The sequence below is a fragment of the Epargyreus clarus genome, unplaced genomic scaffold, assembly GCF_041222505.1.
Source record: "Epargyreus clarus isolate Ecla_fem2 unplaced genomic scaffold, WU_Ecla_fem_2.2 ptg000007l, whole genome shotgun sequence".
Taxonomy (NCBI): Eukaryota; Metazoa; Arthropoda; class Insecta; order Lepidoptera; family Hesperiidae; genus Epargyreus; species Epargyreus clarus.
Window position 1 is genome coordinate 21,913,088 of NW_027332215.1, and position 21,189 is coordinate 21,934,276.

At 31.0% G+C, this 21,189-nt stretch overlaps 1 protein-coding gene and 1 non-coding gene across 3 annotated transcripts; both read left to right on the top strand.

Annotated features, from left to right (window-relative positions):
- Window positions 1-4,994: 4,994 nt before the first annotated feature.
- On the top strand, window positions 4,995-5,066 carry TRNAQ-UUG (transfer RNA glutamine (anticodon UUG)). The gene has a single exon. It is a non-coding gene; the product is annotated as a tRNA-Gln (tRNA).
- A 1,930-nt stretch (window positions 5,067-6,996) lies between these two features.
- Window positions 6,997-20,705, top strand: LOC140743660 (uncharacterized). 2 transcript variants are annotated; one of them, XM_073075103.1, is made up of 7 exons: window positions 6,997-7,277; window positions 13,370-13,437; window positions 15,215-15,257; window positions 16,486-16,499; window positions 16,833-16,964; window positions 17,851-17,915; window positions 18,346-20,705. In XM_073075103.1, the coding sequence occupies exons 2-7, from the start codon at window positions 13,377-13,379 to the stop codon at window positions 18,415-18,417; spliced, it is 387 nt and encodes a 128-aa protein (XP_072931204.1). In that variant the 5' UTR covers window positions 6,997-7,277; window positions 13,370-13,376; the 3' UTR covers window positions 18,418-20,705. The 2 variants fall into 2 exon arrangements, with proteins under 2 accessions (XP_072931204.1, XP_072931202.1); XM_073075101.1 differs by lacking the exon at window positions 6,997-7,277 and adding an exon at window positions 10,872-10,998.
- The last annotated feature ends 484 nt before the right edge of the window (window positions 20,706-21,189 follow it).

Sequence of the window (21,189 nt, forward strand, 5' to 3'; positions counted from 1 at the left end):
TAGTAAGCATTATAATCTAAATCAATAAGTATAATCTTCATCAGTACCCTTACCAGGAGTTTTTACGTTTCGACAAATATAACTGTTTTGGTATTTGTTTACGTATTTGCCCATACAAATTCCAATCAGCGCCCCTAGCGGATTGTGTCAGAACTAGGAAATCGTATGGGCCAATACGTAAACAAATACTAAAACAGTCATATTTGTCGAAACGTAAAATCTCTTGGTAAGGGTACAGGTAAGTTCATTTCTACAGTTGCGTTGAATGTGCTACGCTTACGTGCTACGCTTAGTCACGTAGCACGTAGCTCGTCGTAGCACATAGTAGTTCCGTCCGAATTGATATGCTAGCAGGTATATTAATCGATATTAAATCTAATAAAAATACCTCAAACATTTTACAATATTCATTTTATGTTTCTTTGTCAATTGTTTACCAATATATTGTTTTTAATAGCAAATAAATGTATAAAGCATTAAGTATTCCAACTTATACCCTATTACCACGCCTTTATTGTCTAATATAAGCTAGCAATATAATGTTTAAGGCAACGCCACTTTTGAAAATTGTAAATCGTTACAAATTAAATTCATAAAAAATACTATAAAAAAATATAAAAGGTACTGTGCCAGTGATATATACGTATTTAGTTAAGGATTGATATAATAACGCGTCTTTACTTATCTTGATGAAATAATTGTTTTTTTGTTTTTTATAGTAATATTTTTTTGAAAATATTCAAATTTATTTGAGAAATCTTTTAATATAAAAAATATAGGAAAAAAAAAGCAAAAGTAGGTTGCCCATGTCGGACTTGAACCGACGACCTCCGTGGGTCAAGCCGATTGACGACGCAATCGTTACCACGTTGCTCTATCCAACTAAGCCAATGGGCAACCAACGAAACTGGCGAAATTCGGGGTTAGTTGAATCGAATCTGAATCATTTTTAGCGTTTATCTACTTTATTTAATTTAATATGCCAATTATTTTTCTATACCTTTAAGAAGGACATAGGTAGCTATGAAATTCCTGTGTACTCCAAAATTTTTAGATCTTGTTTCACGATTATTTCTTTGTTTTAGTTGAAATTATATCTAATTTTGTGTAATTATTTATTTTAATTTAAGAAATATATAGATGTTTTCATAAATAGCTTTAAAAGTATTATTATATGTATATACCTAATTACCAGACTAAGTGTTCATGTTTTGTAAAATATTTTCAAATGAAACAGCAAACAATCTATATTCTCAAATTTACTCTAGAAAATGATAAAAGGAAGAAAAAATACACTAGACAAAAAGGCTAAAGACAAATTTTAATATTTTTAATAATATAAACTAAAAAATTAAACCATACAGCCAAAATCTTCCAAACACTAGGCAAAATTTGTGAAATATAGGCTAAAATGTTCAATTACAATATCAAATTTAATTATATTTCACGATAACCACTCAGCCACTTTATTTGTGTATATTTTTGATAATGGTTCATTACTTAATAACCAGGAAATAAAGAATAAAATGCTTTAGTATTAAAGTAACACTGACATCTTGTGAAGGGTCGTGCAAAGTAACTTTGCGTATCTAATCAACAGATGGCGCTAACTCTCGAAATTAAGTACTTAATATATCATTTAGAAAGAGAGTAAAGTTATATAATGTTAACTTTGAACAACAATATTATCTTGTTGCTCCCGAATTCTTATCTTTTATTTATTGTAGATATTCGCAATTTATTTATTATTTAATTTAATATTTTATAGCGGAAAGCAAGTCGTTTTTGCTTTGCATATTTAGGACTAGTTCTAAGTAGAACTAAAAAGTAAGAATTGATTAAGATTCTTGACCCGCTTTCTTCTCATTAATAGAAGAATCTCACCTTCATCTGAAAATTGAGTCTAAACTAATTTAGTACTATTCCCAATTTACACTTACAATTTTATCTACTTTTTGTTTTAATTTCATGTTGGATTTGTACCTATATTATATTGTATGTGTGTATTGAAACAAGCATGTAAAATATGTACATAAAAACACAAATACACTGTATTTAATAAAACAAAAAGTAAAAAGGGGTTTTTTATCTGCATATATCCGTATTGTGTGTGCATTTATATTAAATAAATCAGAGTCATCCAGATGAACTGCAAAGTTGATGATACCGTAACTCACATATAACCATTATTTAGATGTTCAGTTATCACTTTTTATTGTTAGTAAAATTCCTGGTTTTCTCAATTAACGGAGCTTCATACTTATGAACTATTCATAATATGACCCCTTTTACTCGTTTGCAATCACATTTGGGTTAATCCATTGCGCGGCTCGGGAACATTCAGCAATGGAGGGAATGAACTCCGCGTGAACTGAAGTACTAGGGCTACATTATCTCGAAGAGTTTGACGAGGGATTGGTAATAGCAGTGTCTACAAAAAGTGATTTGGAATTCATTTAGTTCCTTACTTTAGATTTCTATTAGTGAGTACTGGAGTTTAAAGAAATCCATCCCTCTTTCAAAGTAGACTGCAGCCATACATAGAATATTCAATGCGTGCCCAAATTTTCATTGTATATTTTGAACGTTCGTATCTAACCTTTATGTTTGACTAAAATTGTTAAGACGAGTTATTTTTAAACACACGTTGGTTATTTTTGGTATATTTCAAGGATAGGGTTAAGGTTGCAATTAAACCGAATGTCCATTGCTATTCACTATTCACTTAGTAAACTGACAAAACCGTAAGGTATGAATGTGCGTGATAATGTACCGTGTACTTCCATGAATTTCTGTTTGCCGTGTGATTCGAGCGTACGCGTGAACCCATCCAAGGACATCCATTGCTCGCCGATACTTCCAGGATTAATATAGGGAAAATGGTTACGGTCGTATCTTGTACTATTTTTTATTTTTTATAATAGATCAATGATATTAATGTGATATGAATTTCGGTGTTATAGTATACACTAAGGACCAGAAATTTTAACATTTTAATGGACTAAATCAAAATTACGAAGAGTTCCAACACCTTTTGTTTCCTAATTCTGTTATCGATTTTCAAACATTTAGATTACAAAGTATTTGGCTCCTTGGCCCATTTCATCGTTCAATATATCATCATCTCCGATATACGTATATGTATGCTAACTCCATTTAGATTTAATCATTCTTCAAATTTATAAATATCTAACATAAACATTCGAACCGCTTATTCTAATTTACATTTTTTTACTTTAATTTACTTTTCTTAGTAGGTGACTAAATTAAAATATGTATAATACACTACTAGATTACTCTATCTTAAAGCATCCTAATATTTCACTTGTATAAAATTGTAACGGGACTAACATGCACATATTATGCACATTGGAGGCATTTGAAAACTGCTTGCAATCTAATTTTAAAGGTTTATTGACCAAAAAATTAATTTCTGCCTGTTTTCAATACTGATGATAATTAAAGTTCACAGAGAACTAACAAGACCTACATATATATTGTTTGCAACCAAAATAAGGATATTTTTTAGACGGTGCGTGAAGTGATACTTATATTACTAATACTTAATACATTGTTTGATATTATCTTTTCAAGGAATGGGGCACCAAAAATCAGTAGGTTTGGGATCCCAACCCCCGAGCACGCACACACAACCATCATAAACGCGACCACATAGCGAGTGTTTCGCCAAATAATGACCTATTTAGACTTGACGCACAATCGTCGGCTAAATTCGCACTCAGATTTTTTTAAATATAACGCATATATACGAATCTTCTACCAGGACAACATATTCTCCCAGGAGGCTAATTGATACGCGGCAATAGTGGGCCGGACAATTTCGAAGGCGTGGCCTAAATATATCAGAGGTCTCATACAGGATCGCATGAACGGGAACGAAAGAGAAGCAAACAATACACATACATTGAACAAGTTTACATTAAGTGAAACGCTGAATCTATGTATCTGTGAGTGTGCTGTGTGTTTGTGTGTGTTTAACGGAAACTGAACTGAGTGCTGAAAACGCATCTCCTTATACTTGTATTTCTTACTATTGTAGGAATACATTACTACAATATGAGTCAGTGTTGAGTGTATTTTACGTAATGATATGTAACATATTTTTAAGTAGAAATGAATATTCAAGTCTAAATAAAATAACTCGTAAAGTCAACACCAAAATTGATTATGCACACTTCAGCACACGTACGTCACAGAATAGTAGAATTGAGAAACGATGGGACACATTTCCAAAGTTTTTTTATGTTATAGTTTGTTCTTGTATTTGCACTAAAATTATGTTTAACAAAATAAAATGAAACAGACATGCAAAGTTCTAAAATTGAAATTTGCAACGATTTCACGAGATGGCGTTGTGTGGAGGTAGAATAGATAGTGTACTATCCTAAACTGTTACGGTATGTAAATTCCTTGTAACTTTTTTTTACGTTACAATTTGTTCTATTAAACATATTGTAAAATCTTCACGAGACTTATATTTTTTTATAAGTGATAAGGTGGGCTTTGGCTACGAAAATCCTCGTTAGGTGCTTTCATCCTGTTACAATTCCCAATAATTTCAGAAGAGGGCGCTGTTCTGTAAAAACAATAATCTCGGAATAAAACGTATTGTATTTTTTCATATATTTCACTTATAAGTAAAATAAATTAATGGCTATTATTATAAAACACAGGTCAAGTGCAGATTGGCAGATTTTATATATATTTAAACACTTTTTTAAGGTTATATTAGGGATTTTTTTTAAATATGTAAAATAATTTCCAACTAATAAAAATAAGCGACGAGTGCTATGTACCCGGAAATTCCGATGTTCATACTGCGAGGTTATCAATGCCTAAAAAATCATTCCCCCGTTTTATATTGTAAAAATGAACTTAATTAATGAAATGATGAAATGAAATGTAGTTAATTTGCTTATTACGACGTAGGACAGTAGTTAAAAGTATCTACAATTTGAAAGCTCTTCTACAACGGCCTCATGGTGTAATGGTTAGCACATTGGACTTTGAATCCAGCGATCCGAGTTCGAGTCTCGGTGGGGCCTTGTGCTTGTTGCAATTCCCTTTTTTTTGTATAGATAAAATTAGCTTTAAATAAAGTAACAAAACAATCAAACAAATTATTAATAACAAATGGCAAATACTTCAAACAAAAAAATTTTGCTGGACTGCGCTTAAAGTCCTCGAACGCTGTAGACGATTGGCACAATTGGTTGAACAACCTGTTGCTGAACTGATGTAACCTATATTATTTTATTAATTAAATAACTAGAAAAGAAGGAAAATAGGCAATCCTGTGGTAGTGATACTCTTATGTATGTGAAAGGTGAAACAGAACATTTCACGAGTAAGGCAGTCTTCGACAAACATGTAGCCGAACAAAAATGTTTACTTGTGTGTTATCTAGATCCGTATACCAACTAGAAACCGTAGAAACACTTTAGGGTGGTGGAACCCTTCATGGTTCCACTCCAGAGGCACCACCACCACATCTATTTCTACTAACAAGAATGTTTCGGTAAAAGAGACATGATTATCCGAGAAGATGCAACTTAGTCTTCAGGGGAGGCAAGGCAATCTTGTTAAGTCACAAAACATTGTCTTATCTGGGATTGATTACAGATGTCCATGGTCGGCGATGCCCACTTACCATCAGGTAAATTAAATAAATAATAAATGTTTATTTAATAAAACAGCACAATTTTAGTACACAATGTTATTAGATGTAGGGTAACATTATTGTACGGGCAATGCACGTACAGTCCTGTGTCAGCAATTTACACCTATTCATTGCTTTACTTTAGAATTGTTAATTACTTCGCAATCGGTAAGCGTACCGCGCGTCACTCACCCCATTTTTAGTATAATATTTCCATTAAGTAAGGAAATATAAAATTTGGTTTTTATCTTTCTTTTATTTAGTTTATTTAAACGATTATGGTTATTTAGTTTTACCCGTACAATTATTATAAGATTGGACATAACGTTTATCTTCAGTTGCCTAAACTGGGCCACAACTTGTAATACAGGCAACTGAAATTGCGAGCAAAAAAGATAGTTGCCGTACTAAAAACCTCATTTAGTCACCTCTCGATAAACAAGTCGAACAATTATCGACCGACAGTTCAATGTATTGTCGTGAATTGGATCACCCGTACAGTCAACTAAAAAGTCGATCCGCGCTGATTACTTCGGCGTTAGCTGTCGACGCATTACGTAACCAATTGAAGTAATGGAGATGATCATTAAGTACATAAGTCATAAATCGATAAAGACTGATCTGACCGAATATGTTGTTGATTCGAAGGTTTTACTGGTGACTACAACACAGGTCTAACCTAGCGTGGGCACTAGTTGCAACACTTAATTTACTTGTACTTAGTTTTAATTAAGTTTTTGTGTTACAAAGTTTTTATGACAAATTATTTTGTAACTGACTGTACTCGTATGTGCATTATCATGAAACCATACAAGCACACAACTAGACTAAACAATATTTGATCGATATGCTACTGTAAAAGCCGAGTCGACGTTTTGTTTGTTTGTTTTTAGAGCTCTATGAAAATACTAATTGTTTTTTCGAATAAACGAACATTAAACAACCGCTATTGATAAATAGCATTGGCTCAACTCTATTGGCAAATGCCCGAAATTCAGACACTTACCAACTCACGTTGGTTAACCTTAGGATTTGTCGGCAAATCTCAAGATTTATTCTACTTCATTACTACAGTAACAGACCAATAATTTTATCAATTGTTGTAAATGTTTTTTCGCTTTAAGATTCATATTTTTTAGGTAATCATTAGTGGAACCACTAAATACAAAACTTAAAAAATGCATTTTTTGTTGAAAATAAACGAACTTTACAATGTAAGACCAGTATACGCATGCGCGCACATAATATGATGCGGAGCTACGAAAATGTAATACAACTCTATTCTATTACAACGCGGGGTTTCAGATCATCTTTGTCGTCGTCACGCGAAAACGCGGCGGAATCACACCCCAAGCCAAGACTCTGACAGCAAGTTTTAAGTCTTAATTTCAATATTTACGGGATAATATTACGGGATACTTTAAAAAGTAAAATAACCGAAAAAACGACGCTCACAATTACATTTACAAAAATGTTTAAAGTTACATTTCAAACGACAAGTGGCAAACAAATTACAGTGGCAGTGAAAATAGTTGAAAACCATTTGATGACGAAAGCGTATTTTGAAGTTGGCTGACACTCCTTGGAGCCGGGTACTGTAAGTTAGTGATTTATATCTATTTAGTGTGTTACGTAACTACTTACTATGCACTTTATTATGATATTTTTACTTGCTTGTTTTTTTGTTTAACTCAGAACATACTTTTTACTTATTTTATTTTAAATAATATTTTTTCCAAAATAGTAAAAAATACAAATTACAAAAATGTATTATAAGTTACGGTAACTTAAAGTAAATTTATGTTACCGTAACTTACATTTTAGTAATTTGTTCATTAATTGATGTTTCGAAATAATAAATCATTATAATAGACTAACGTATTTTTTTACTGTAATATAAACAAGCAATTCAAAGTTAAAAAGAAAACTAAATATAACAACATGATAGTTTATTTTAACGTTAAGTCCACGTTTAACTAAATAATTATATTTGCTTTTGTTTATCCAGATAGTGTCTATCTGAAGCACTAATTCAATATATTTTTTGTGTAAAAATATGATTAATTTGTTTTCCTTATATGTTTTTACTTATTTTACGAAATAGTACTTCTACATATGTAAATATACTCCTATGACGTAGCATGTATGCGGCCTTTATTATTTTAAAATCAAATCAAATCAAATCAGTTTATTTGTGAATAAGGTAATTGTTAGTTGTTACACATTTTTGTTACATAGTCACTTATTCTGCCACTAAGTGGCTTACAAATATAAATGTCATCTAAAAACTATTATTATAATTTTAATTCTAACAATTATGACATTCAATATGACTTGATAACAAATTGGATTACTAATTTTTATCGCTCAAAAAGGATTTTAAACTATAGTAGCATTTATTAGTTAGATATGTTTATAGTTTATTTTTAAACGCATGGATATCCTTGCAATTTCGAATATCATGTGGTATATTATTATATATATTTGGTGCTCTTCCGTAAAAGCTTTGGCTGAATAAGTGTGTACGAGCAGGCAATAATGTGAGTTTATCTTTGTGACGCGGTCCTGAACGGAACTGGAACTCTTTAGGGTTACTTTTTACGAAAACTGCACATTCGAATATGTACAGTGAAGGTAAAGTTAAAATATGTAGTTTCTTAAAATGTGGTTTACACGAATCTCTTTGCTTCAAGTTACACATTGCTCTGATGCATCTTTTTTGTGCTTTGAACGCAAGTTCTCTGTTTGTGGAGTTTCCCCAAAACATAACTCCATATCTTAACGTTGTGGCAACAAAACCATGATATGCTGTTAATACTGCTTTTAAGTCGACTAAATTTCGTAACTTTCGTAACATGTATGAGAATTTACACAACTTCTTACATATAGTGTCAATGTGTGGTTTCCAATTAATTTTATTATCAATATGTAGTCCTAAGAATTTAGTTTTCTCAGTTTCGTCAATAGAATTGCCATTATAATTGATATTTAATTTGTTCTTAGTGTTAAATGTCATGATTTTGGTTTTATTGATATTAAGTGTCAAATTATTTTGTTTAAACCATTGTATTATTTTAAATATTGCGCTATTGATGTTCTCTTCTAATTCATTTTCATCTTCATTGAACATTCAACAGAACTGTGCTATCGTCAGCAAATAAAGTCAGCAAACAAAGTATTTGCATGTTACCACTGATTTAACTTATTGTCATATTAAATTTACATTGTATATATATTTGAAAGAATTAAAATACGTATAGCTTTTTTAACGAAGACGTGTAGACTGGTGAGCCGTAAATGGGATACTATCCGTAACATCTATGCCTATCTCATACATATTTTGATCGCGCATGCGTATGGAATATGTTGTTTGTCTCTTTCTGGCAGCCCATCATTCGTTTTTGTTTTTGTTCAGTATTCTCACTTAAAACTATTAAAAGAGCTATTTGTAACTGGAAAAACACATTATTTAAATAGTTCATACCTCTTCTCATCATGTAGAATGATAATAGTTTATAGGTTTGTCCAATGACATTTTAGGTTATACAGCTATGTGTTTATCAATATTATATTGCCTATTCCTCATTGCATCTGTATAATTACACAACCCATGCGATATAACATGTACAAATAAGACCTGGATAATATGAAGTAATTGATCAATGAGACTTTATAATAAAATTAATAAATATTTTAAATATTTACTCATTGTCAAATATTGTCAAACCTGTGACTTTAGATGTTGATTTATGTGTCTAAAGTTAAATGCCAAACGCTTGACACTAAGCGTACAACTGATTGCCATATCAAAACAAACTTCCAACGATACAATTCGTATACAACAAATATAAACATACAACAAATATGAAATATAAAATTAGTATGAATTATTAAATACACACATGTTGTTTGCTGTAAATAATAATGCGATCCCAATCCAATTATTTTCCTATGTTAAGATATCGCTTTATCTGATAAATATTTAAAACGACAAATTGTTTTATAGCTTTTCTATACCAACTATATATTATCTGTATTCGGTTGTATATTATAGCTTGGTTGTATCTGTAGACATAACCGATATAAAATGTTGCCATGGTAGACTGCTATCAATAACATAATATTATTATTATTTAAATATATATTACTAATAATTATATATGATAATTATACATTACTACACTTTCATTAGCTTAACCTGTAGTGTCTAGGTAAATATGTATGTAAGAGATTCTTTCAACTCGATGACAATACACGATTTAATAATGTTCTCTCAGTGTCGTTATCAGGATCATCATAATTACCGATTTTCAAGACGATGTTGGAGGTAAATGGCGCTGCGGCTGTGTGGTGCGGACTAAATCATAACTAATAAGCCAATTGATGCTGTTATCGATTTACAATCGAACCACTAGATGGCAAAATTACTAAATTACAACAATGATATTTTTTTAGTTTGATAATTACTTTTGTAATTATTGTGGTATTTAGTTTTTCAGCTTTATTTTATTATTATAGTAACATCTTCTAAATTTATTCGTAAAAGTGTGATAAAAAATAATTTAGATGATATGAAAATTACCAAAAAAAAACGTTTATTTTATACGTCAATTGTTTTTATCACATCTATAATATGACTGCACTGCAATGCGCCAACTACGTCGTAGCGGCGGCGTAGCATTAACGTAGACCTTACATAGGCTACGCTGTTTACGGTAGAATCCTATGGTAGAATCACACATGATCAACTTTATACTATTATTAATTATAAGAGACATGAGGAAGAAAGAATAACTTTAAAAATAACAAATATTTTGACATTGACATAATTATATAAAAATATGTTTATTAATCTTGTCCCGTTTTAAACGTAATTGGAATGGTTTAAAACCAAAAATTTTCGACGTGATTTTATGCTTCAACAATTTGTATATTTCGCCAAACTTAATATTTGTTTTTAAATGGCACTATAACAGAAGAGATATTTTTTAGAGTAATAAAACATTTTTAAGGCTCTGTAGCCCGTATGAAACAGCCGCGCCCTTCACGAACCTAAGATAATCTATGCCCGTATGAAAGCTCCGCAGTGTACAAAAAGCTTTATCACTTTTTACTACGGTCTACATTGCCATAACAAAATATATTTCATAATTCATCTCGTAATTTATTATCGGTAACTATCGATCGCATTCTCCATACGGCCATTGGGCGCGGCTGGGTTACATCTCAAACTAGTAAAGTTTTTAATTAATTGTTATTTAAAGCAGTTCCTCCCTTCGGACTGAGTACGGATTTGTTCATAATCCTTCGACACCAAGGTAAATATTGTATATAATAAATAGACCTATCTATCAATCATATTTATTAATTTTTTCCATCCTCATGCCACCTAATCGAATCATACTACCATTATTTATTGGACATATTGATGATAAGTGTTCTTCTAAAGGTCAGAAACGAAAATATTTCCATCGTCATATCATTTTCCTTTGTTTGTCTAAGTACTGAACAGCACCGCCATTACGCAATTACGTGGTTAGTTTACAATGTCCGTATTGATTTTTAAAGAGGTTTGGATACGATCCAAGTCTTTTAAAGCAATAATCGACGTGCTGATCGTGAACTTGACAATATGTATACTTCTTAGTCAAACCTTTACTTTGTTTATCAAGTACTGAACATCACCTCCATTACGCAATATGGTGGTTACGTAACAATGTCCGTATTGATTCATAATGAGGTTTGGAAAGGATCCAAGTCTTTTAAAGCAATTATCGACGTGCTGATCGTGAACTTGACACTATGTATACTACGTAGTCAAACCTTTACTTTGTTTGTGAAATAGTGAACAGAACCTCCATTACGCAATATGGTGGTTACGTAACAATGTCCGTATTGATTTTTAAACAGGTTTGGATACGATCCAAGTCTTTTAAAGCAATAATCGACGTGCAAATCATATTTGTGGAAAAAGTATGGGGCGCTTTTCGAGAACTGATAAATAGAGCACCCCACGCTTTTCTCACAATTACATTATTCACTGTTCCTTAATCGACTCATAGATTGATAATTATTTTCTACTTTTTCCTTGATTTTATCGTAATAGCGTGTATTGTTAGTTTCTTAATATATATATTTCTTATGTGCGTGTGTATGTCACTGAACTTCTCTTAACGAGTGGGCTGATTTTGATGAAATTTGTTGTGTGTATTCAAGGGGACTTGAGAATGGTTTAGATTCACAATTTAGTCCGTGGGAAAAGGTCTTTTTAATTAATTTTTAATTTATTTTGGAATGTTTCACATTGGATTCGACACACTTCGCTACCATCGCAGTTTCAAATATTAAATAATAATCTATTTTAATGATAGTTTTTCTCAACAAAAAATATTTTGTTATCATTGAGTTATTTTCAAACACGTACTGAATCAATATCTATATATATAAAAGAAAGTCGTGTTACGAGTAGTTACACTATAACTCAAGAATGGCTGAACCGAGTTGGCTGAAATTTGGTGGAGAGGTAGCTTAGAAGCAGGAAAAGGACATAGGATACTTATTATCTCGTTCGACCGCGTTTCCGTGAAGTCATTTTATAACTCAAGAACGGCTTAACCGATTTGGCCTAAAATTTGGTGGAGAGGTAGCTTAGAACCAGAAGACGGACATAGGGTACTTTTTTATCCCGTTCGACCGCGTTTCCGTGAAGTCATTTTATAATTCAAGCACGGCTGAACCGTTTTGGCTGAAAATTGGTGGAGAGGTAGCTGAAAGCATTTCCTAACATTTACCAGTAGTTTATGGACGTAACACATAAATTACACGAGTGAAACCAGGGGGTACAGATAGTCAAGCATAATTAGGTGGTACGAAGTTCACCGGGTCATCTAGTAAACTATATTTCTTTAGCATTTTTAGTTCGATTTATTACTAAAAAAATGCTGAAAAAAATTTTTTTCACCGTGGATTAGAACCCACGATCGATGTATCGCGGGATTGACGATATACTAACAGTAAGAAGCAACTGGCTCTCAGTTAAGGAGAGTAACCCACAAACCTACAAACATACATACAGGACGAAGCTAATAAAAGCGTATTACAAAGGGGTCGTCATACAAGAAACCGATATTTATCGGCATTTTCCGAACAAATTGATAATCGTAGTATGTAGACGGTTGAAATTTTTGCCATCCATTCACTACTAAAATTGCTTTTATAATAAATACAAGTAATAACAATAAAACATATTTTAGTATATAATTTTAATTTTATTATACTTTGATTACGTATCATTAATGATCAACCTAACGCCATCGATGAATGAATGATAAAATCATGTCTGAAGTTATTGATACGTGGCGTATTTATCGTTAGTTCTACAGGGTTAACTAGATGGCGTTTTTCCATACGACTAAATATTGTCACAAAATATAATAAAATTAATAAAAATACCTTTAGCAAACTATTTCTTTTAATTCCAAGTAATATTATTGTATCTGAATAATAATTATAAATAGATGTAAGCATTGTCCCCATAAATATAAAAAATAATGAACATTTGATGGTACGGTACGGAAGCTTCCATGTGCTTCCATGTGCGAGTTCCACAACTAGTACTTGGACAATTATATTTACATAAAGGATAAATATGCCAGCATTATTAACAAAATTTATTTGATTTTGTTTCAGTCTAAATATGTGGTCCGATGATATCGACGATGACATAAAAATGTATTTTAATGCCTCAGACATCTTAGGTAAGTACTAAATAAGGAATTTTATGATATTGTCAGCTTTTTGAATTTTGCACGACTCATGATGCGAAGCATCAGAGAGTGCTTTACGATCGAAAAATTTTTTTCGCTTCATTTTGGCGGCTATTTTTATTATTATAGCCTTGATAGTTCACGGAATCAAGATATTTTGCATACTATTGTCGAGATAATTTAATGGAGATTAATTCCATACTTTTTAAAAATTGATTTACTGCAATAGAATTGGAAAAAAACACCAAAATAGGTCAAAAAAAATTCCTGTCCGTCATGTGTGAAACCTGAAAACACTGTAACTTGTGAAAAAATCCATCATTTGAGTTAATTTTTTTTTTTAATTTTTATCGACGATTGTAGGTCACTAAATGCGAATGATTAATTAATTCAGTGTCGTTTAATTGCAATTAATAAAAAACGAAAACTACAAGACTGTATATCTATAGATATTATGTACATTTATTCCACCAGGGGCGCTTGTGCAGTACCTTCTTCCTACTACAGCTGTTTTTTCGGCAATTAATTTTGAACGACTTAAGTTTTTTTTTTTTTTATATTTCATAATTAAATGAGCATTATGAGTCGTGCACTTTTGGATTTTCCAAACTTTTCTTTGTATATTTTCGTTTTTAATTTCTTATAGAGGCGATTTGTAATTATTTTGAAAAATCTTACGATGCACTCCCACGTACATTCTCTGTCTGATTATAATGAGATGAGATACATAGTTTCAATTATAATTAGAGTTTTTTATTATGTGCTTACTATAAATATTATTGGCTATACCAACGTTTCTAAATCGAAAGCCCCTAAATTACTGCTAATCTATATATATAAAAGCGAAAAGATACTCACGTTCAAAACGTATTAATCAAGGTTTTGACTAAACTACTGAAGCTACAATCATGAAATTTGGAATATAGCTTCACTTTATAATGTAGATGCGCACTAAAACTTTTTTGATATTCCACCGTTAAGGGGGTTAAATAGGGGTTGAAAGTTAATATGAAAGTCCGTCAAAACTTGATGAAAATTCATATTTAGCTTTCTAATTTAAAACAATAAAAATCGAATTTAAGAGTTTTTTCAAAATCATCCCTTAAGTTGGTTAAATAGGGGTTGACAGCTTATTTTAAAATTTGCCAATTTGAAAGCCATCACTATGAAAGTAAGCCATTGCCTTACTGGTTACATATAGTGAAACTTTAATTCTACCGTTTATGGAAAATCAAATCTTACGTGGGTTAAATAAGGGTTGTAAGTTTGTATGTATATCTATGAAAATCGGTATTTGGATTTTCGGTAGAAAATAATTAAACACCTATTTCATTGTTTTTGGAAAATCATCACTTAAGAGGGTAAAATAGGGGTAGAAACTTCGTTTAGAAGTCCGCAGATTTTGAAGCAAAGTCTATGAAAATTGGTATTTAGCTTTCTGATTGAAAATAATAGGACACCTATTACACCGTTATTGGAAAATCAACCCTTATTGGGATAAATAAGGGTTGTAAGTTTGTTTGAAAGTCCCCCAATTTTGATGTAATCTTTATAAAAGTCGGTATTTGGCCTTTTCGTAGAAAATAATTAAATACCTATTTCATTGTTTTTGGAAAATCCCTTAACTACGCTAAGGAGAAATATAACCTAACTTTAAAACGCCAGAAGTCGCAATATGTTACAAATTTAAAAGGCCTTTCAATATTTTGATGCAGTTTTTTGTCCACGCATGTACAATAAATAATGTAGCATTACTTATTACTTACAGGCGAGGAGACAATGGCCAGGATATTGGCGGAGTTCGACCCGTGGTAAGTTCGAATTAACTATTACTACTAACCGTAGAAGTCAATAAATCTTTTATATAAAATTCTCGTGACACTATGTTAGTTACCGTACTCCTCCGAAACGGCTTTACCGATTTTCACCAAATTTTATATGCATATTCAGTAGGTTTGAGAATCGGCTACTATCTATTTTTCATACCCCTAAGTGATAAGGGTTGTTCATCCCTACCACTTTTTTATTTATATGGCAACACAACGTTTGCCGGGTCATCTAGTATTACAATAATATTAACATTTGCTTATAACAGAATCAATGATTACACTACGCTAGCCCATTTAAATGTGTTTGAATTTTGTAATTTCTCTTGTGATTTTATGTAAAGTCTTGTGAGAAATAAATGTCTTCAAACGTGATAATATATTATATAGTCAGTGCAGTGAATAGATGTGCTTTCGGTCTCCTCTTAGAACAAAAAATGGATGGAAGAGAACACATGAAAAAACTTAAAAATAAACGCTACCCTAATAAATCGCCATTTTCCGTGATTTTCGTTCTTTATCTATTGAACCATAATAAGTAAACTGTTCAAATTTTCACAATGCATTCACTGCTGTGGCTGCTATGATAATAAATACTAAAAATAAAAAACATATGAAAATATGTGATACAGAACCATCCTTGTACGAGTTCGTCTCGCTCTTGGGCAGGTATATAGAGGCCATAATATTACTCATTCTATAAAAATCATGTAATAAGAGTTCAAGAGATAGAGTTCTGCGATATACGACAACCAGTTTTTCACCTTTGGGGTTGGTATCCTAAATGGTAGGTTTTTCTATTATATAAATAATTTTAATAGTAATTAACTTAACATCAAAAAGAAAGAATCCTTTATTTAACATTTAATATTGATATGAGCAAATAATGGATAAGTGGATATTTCAGTATTTGAAATTAGAATGTATATTATTGCACCATGAGTAGGATCGGTTATATCGCGTAGGATGGAACCTTATTTGCATTTTTTCCCGTATAATATATTATGTACAGTTAGTAATTAATGCTAGAATATAATAGATACTCGTATTATATCGTCTTTGGAAATTGAATATGCTTTGTGTGTTAGACTTTTAGCCTTTCGGTAACGATTTCTTTACTTTATTCACTTCTATATTTATGTTTTAATAATATTATTATATGCTATGTATATTAATTCACATGTTACATTTTTTAACTGCTGCCTTTTAATAGGGAAACCACAACACGTAAGTATTTAATACAATATAGTATTAAAGTAAAACTTTTGCAAATTGCCCAAATTATTACCAATATCTTGTACATATAGTTTTTAAAGATTATAAATTGTTTTATTCACTGAATGATCTAACTCAATAAGTTTTCACGATTCTAATAATAAATAATCCTTACCTACAAGAATTAAAAACTAAAATAAACTAAAGTATTTGGCATAGCATGTTATTTTTATCGCGACGTGTTATATTCCCTTAACGAATGTTATTTTTCATGTACGGTCATTAAATTTATTATATAAAATAAGATATGTAATATTGTTAAGTAATTGATCTTCGCATTTACAGGTTTCGTAGCTGTGCCGTTAAATTTCGGCCAAAATACTTATCGAAAAATGAATTTCGATTTAAACAAGACAAGATATTTATCTCTGCGCCGACGCGGAAACCCGGCCACACAATCCGCCATTAATCCAACAGGTAGTACTCGTACATCAAAGAATTTTACAATAAAACCAATATTATTTTTGTATCTCAAATATTGTTACTACAAGTTTAATTTTATAATTTTATTTCATAATATTATTGTTATTATGGTTTCGCATTTTATTACTTCATTTTGATTTACCCGTCAACCCATTACTGTTCCACTGCTGGGCACGGGTCTCCTCTTGAAATGTGATTGGTTGAGGTCATAGTTCACCGCGTAGACCATGTGCGAATTGGTAGAGTTCATACTCGTGTAAATTTTCTCATAATGTTTTCCTTCCCCTTTTAAGTAAGTGATAAGTAGGTTATTTGTTATAATGCACATTACTTTGAAAAACATGAGATTTGAAATTTGACTTTGAAAAATTGAGCCTTTGGTGAACCTTGGTCCCTTTATTAAAATTAAGACGCACAGTTTCAACCATTTGACTATCACTGTTTGTACTCATAATCCCCATTGATGGGGATTTCCAATGGGGATTTGTGGAATAAGCCGTTTGTACTTGCATTTTTATTTCAATGAATCTTTTTTTTTATAATATTAGAGTAGCAGACGAAGATCAGATATGATCAGAGTCCTACCGGAGGTCGACTACAGATGCACCGCAACACCTGGGTACTAAGCTGTCTGTTATTAGGCAGAAATAGGTGTTGCGGTGGTGCCGCCGGAGTCGAAGTGAGAGTTGTACCACCTTCAAAGTTTCGAACCAATAATAATGAATTAAAAGATGTAACGTCACGTGCCGAACCGACATAAAACGAAGCCCGTTGCATGTCATATTTTGTGCATCTACTTCCTCCTTCGAAACCTGTATGTATCGCAATTTATGTATGAATTTGATTTTTATATTTAATGTCTTGTGTTATTTAATTCCAGCTCTGTCTGCCTATGATTTTGTCGACGAGAAGCCGGTTCGAGAGGTTTTCCGTAGCCTTCACCGGGTGAGTTTTTACATTTTGTAATACTATTTTGGGCTCAAAAGTCCCTTTGCCGTATTTTGTTATGTTTCCTTTGCGGAGCGAGGGGGTTAGAGGCGAAGAAATGAAATACTGCAACACGTGTACTCTACATGAGTGCCTTATTCAGACTACTTAATGCTACCTAATACAATTAACTACATCGTAGCACTTCAATATACTTCGATATTCTCCAATCGCCACACCTTCAAATTGAATTGTGAATAACTCGATAGTTTTATAAGTATCACTAAGTGTCTAAAACTTGATTAAAAATTGTCGAAGTAACAAAATAGATGTATATGTATATAACCTTTCCCACTTCGTTTCAAAGGATTTTCAATGAGAAATAAAAAACATAGTTGTTACAACTACACCCAGTACCGTTTTATAAACACGTGTTATTCTTTTTCAGGTGTCACGGAAACCAATCAACAAAAATAAATTAACACAAAGAAGGAGACAAGCTCTCCGACCTGCTCAATAAAGAAATCAATTGGTACAATACAGCAGAGAAGTTTAAAAATCATATTATTATGTTACGTATTTAATAAATCATTTTATTTTAAATCAATGACAAAAAATACGAATTCAGATATTTAATACTTTTAAAAATGTAATCTTTTTTTAAACTGTATTCTGTATTCGACGATTATTGAATACGATATGATATTATAATATTTGTTGTATTTAATACTTATTTCAGTAAATTAGATACGCTTAAATAAAACAGGTCGTAAATAGGAACGAATTGTGATCTTATAGTTATGGTAGTTGGTGAAAATATGGCGGATGGGTATATAGAAATGATGAGACTAAGAAGTAAAGATAAATAAAATTATTATTTTTTCCCATTTATTATTCATTCTGCTGAATATTTTTGAAAGCATTAGAGTGCTAATCCTAATGTACCAATTAGAAAATCTCTTTATATATGAACCTAAATCAAAATTATCATAGATTATTTCGATGTTCAATGTAATAACAAACCCTTTATCGTAGTACTCAATAAGTATATCTATGTATAATAAGACTTACCTACCAATTTAGAAAAAAATACTATATAATAATATTAATTAATTTAATGTATGTACGTACAACTTTATTTAAAAAACTGTCTAACGCACCACTTATATTAATTACTTTGTTATTAAAATCAAAAGTATTTTGAGAACTGAATATTACCTCCATGCTATCATTTTATTTTATTTTTTCTATTCGTAAATCCCATAATATTTCGCAACCAGAAAAACAAGTTGATCGAAAAGTCGCCTTTGTGTGGCTTCATAGAAAATCAGTAAACCGTACCTCACTATCAATCCCATCTATGGACTTCTATCCATTTACGCCGCGATCCTTAACAGGGCTTGGTTATTTATACATTCTAAAGGAAGACTATTATACTCCTACTATCTCCTCCTTACATTTATTGGGTCTGCCCCTCGACTCTTTGAAAAGGAGAAGAAATTCATCCTTACTCGTGTTTACTACCTCGCAGTGTAAAACATCTTATATTAGTTTTGACGCAATTAAACGTCTTCACGCAGTATTCGATTCTGCCAAATCATGAAAATAATTATACCCGCTCAGAATAATAATATGCTAATAGATATTATTAGTTCATGCGGTGTTAGTTACATTCAGTATTTACTTTGGTTTATTTTAGACACTTTATAAGTGGTGCAAACCTTTTTACCTTACAATTTCTCAAAGTATTAGCATTTAATGTTTTAAAGTAAGAAACAACTAGGTATATGTTAACTATTTTAATAGATGTCGTTATGAATGTTCTACTTGATGTTTACTTGTATTTATCTTTATATTATATTGTATACTGTTAAAACTAACACTATTTAGAAATAATTTTAAGTAATTCGTCATATTTACTGTATTACATACCTATCCATTACAAACTTTCGACAATTATTTTCTCTACAGATAATATTTACTGTGGGTCATCTATTTATTAAATATTGCCACGTGCCATTTAAATGTTGCAAATGTGCCAAAAAGATTTCATAGTGTCAAAATAAGTGCCAAACATACGAGTATAGCAAAGTGCACTTGCCAGATATGTTTCGCAAAAAATTTGCTGTCACAAGTATTGTATGTAGTCTCTGCTTACAAAAAATGTAAAATTCGGTTTATTAAACATAATATACTTAATACACAAACGTATATTTAACTAAGTACAACAGCAATTGTAACAGAATATGGAAACAATTATTTGAACGGCACATAATATCATAAATAAATAAGGGCAAACACGTCCATTTTTATTTTTGTTCATAAGTATTTTCTTCTGAAGTATTAATTTATTCCGAATCTTCTTCAGCAATAGTTCAATTTAGGAGAAAAAATATTATTATTAATTTTAACTTTGCAATTAATTTATGAAGGAAAATAAATCGTGATTAAGGAGCTTTAAGTGTATATTATGTCTGAAAAGACTGCTCAGTAGGTTGTCTTTTTTTTATATGCTACTTTTTCAATTTGTCTTCAATCGCTTTTTCCAATCGATTTGTTGCATGATAATATATAAATATAGTATTTTGAATTATTATTTATACTTATATTATTGATACGCTCAACTTACAACTAGTTACAATAATAATAGACTAACGGCTTTTTTAACAATATATCAGTTTTATTTAACAGATTATTTATTTGACGATTTCTGTGATACATTAATTTCGCTAGAATTTATTTGCTTAAGGAGTGTTATTTAATTAATAAATATAATTACATGATTACATTTTTTTTAGGTTATTTCTTTTTTATTGCAACAAAGTTTTCTATATCTACTTTACAATATTATTAAAAAATCATATTTACAATACCTATATTATAACTATATTTATTTACATATATGCAAAAAAGGGGATTAAAAAAAATTATTACTATAAATAAAACAAACCATCTAAAATAGCCGTGTGAGGCATGGTTCCCAAGACGCTGGCGGTGTTCCCTTGCTGCACTGCTAGGCTCAATCTTTGGGCGAAGTAGCCGCCAGCTCTTTGGTTATGTTTAATTAATTATCATTAGAAATGAAATTGGTGAGATTTTATTGGAACTAAGTTCCTTATGGCGCGGTACGCTGATTTAAATTCATTTCACTTATTTCTTAATTTTTAAACTTTCTGAGTGATATAAGTTCTAATGTTGCATAAGATGTATTGACTGTATTTTTTAGCATTTTATAGTTTTCTGTATTATCTGTTTATGTTAAAGCGACCTTAATAAAACGAATACTACATAT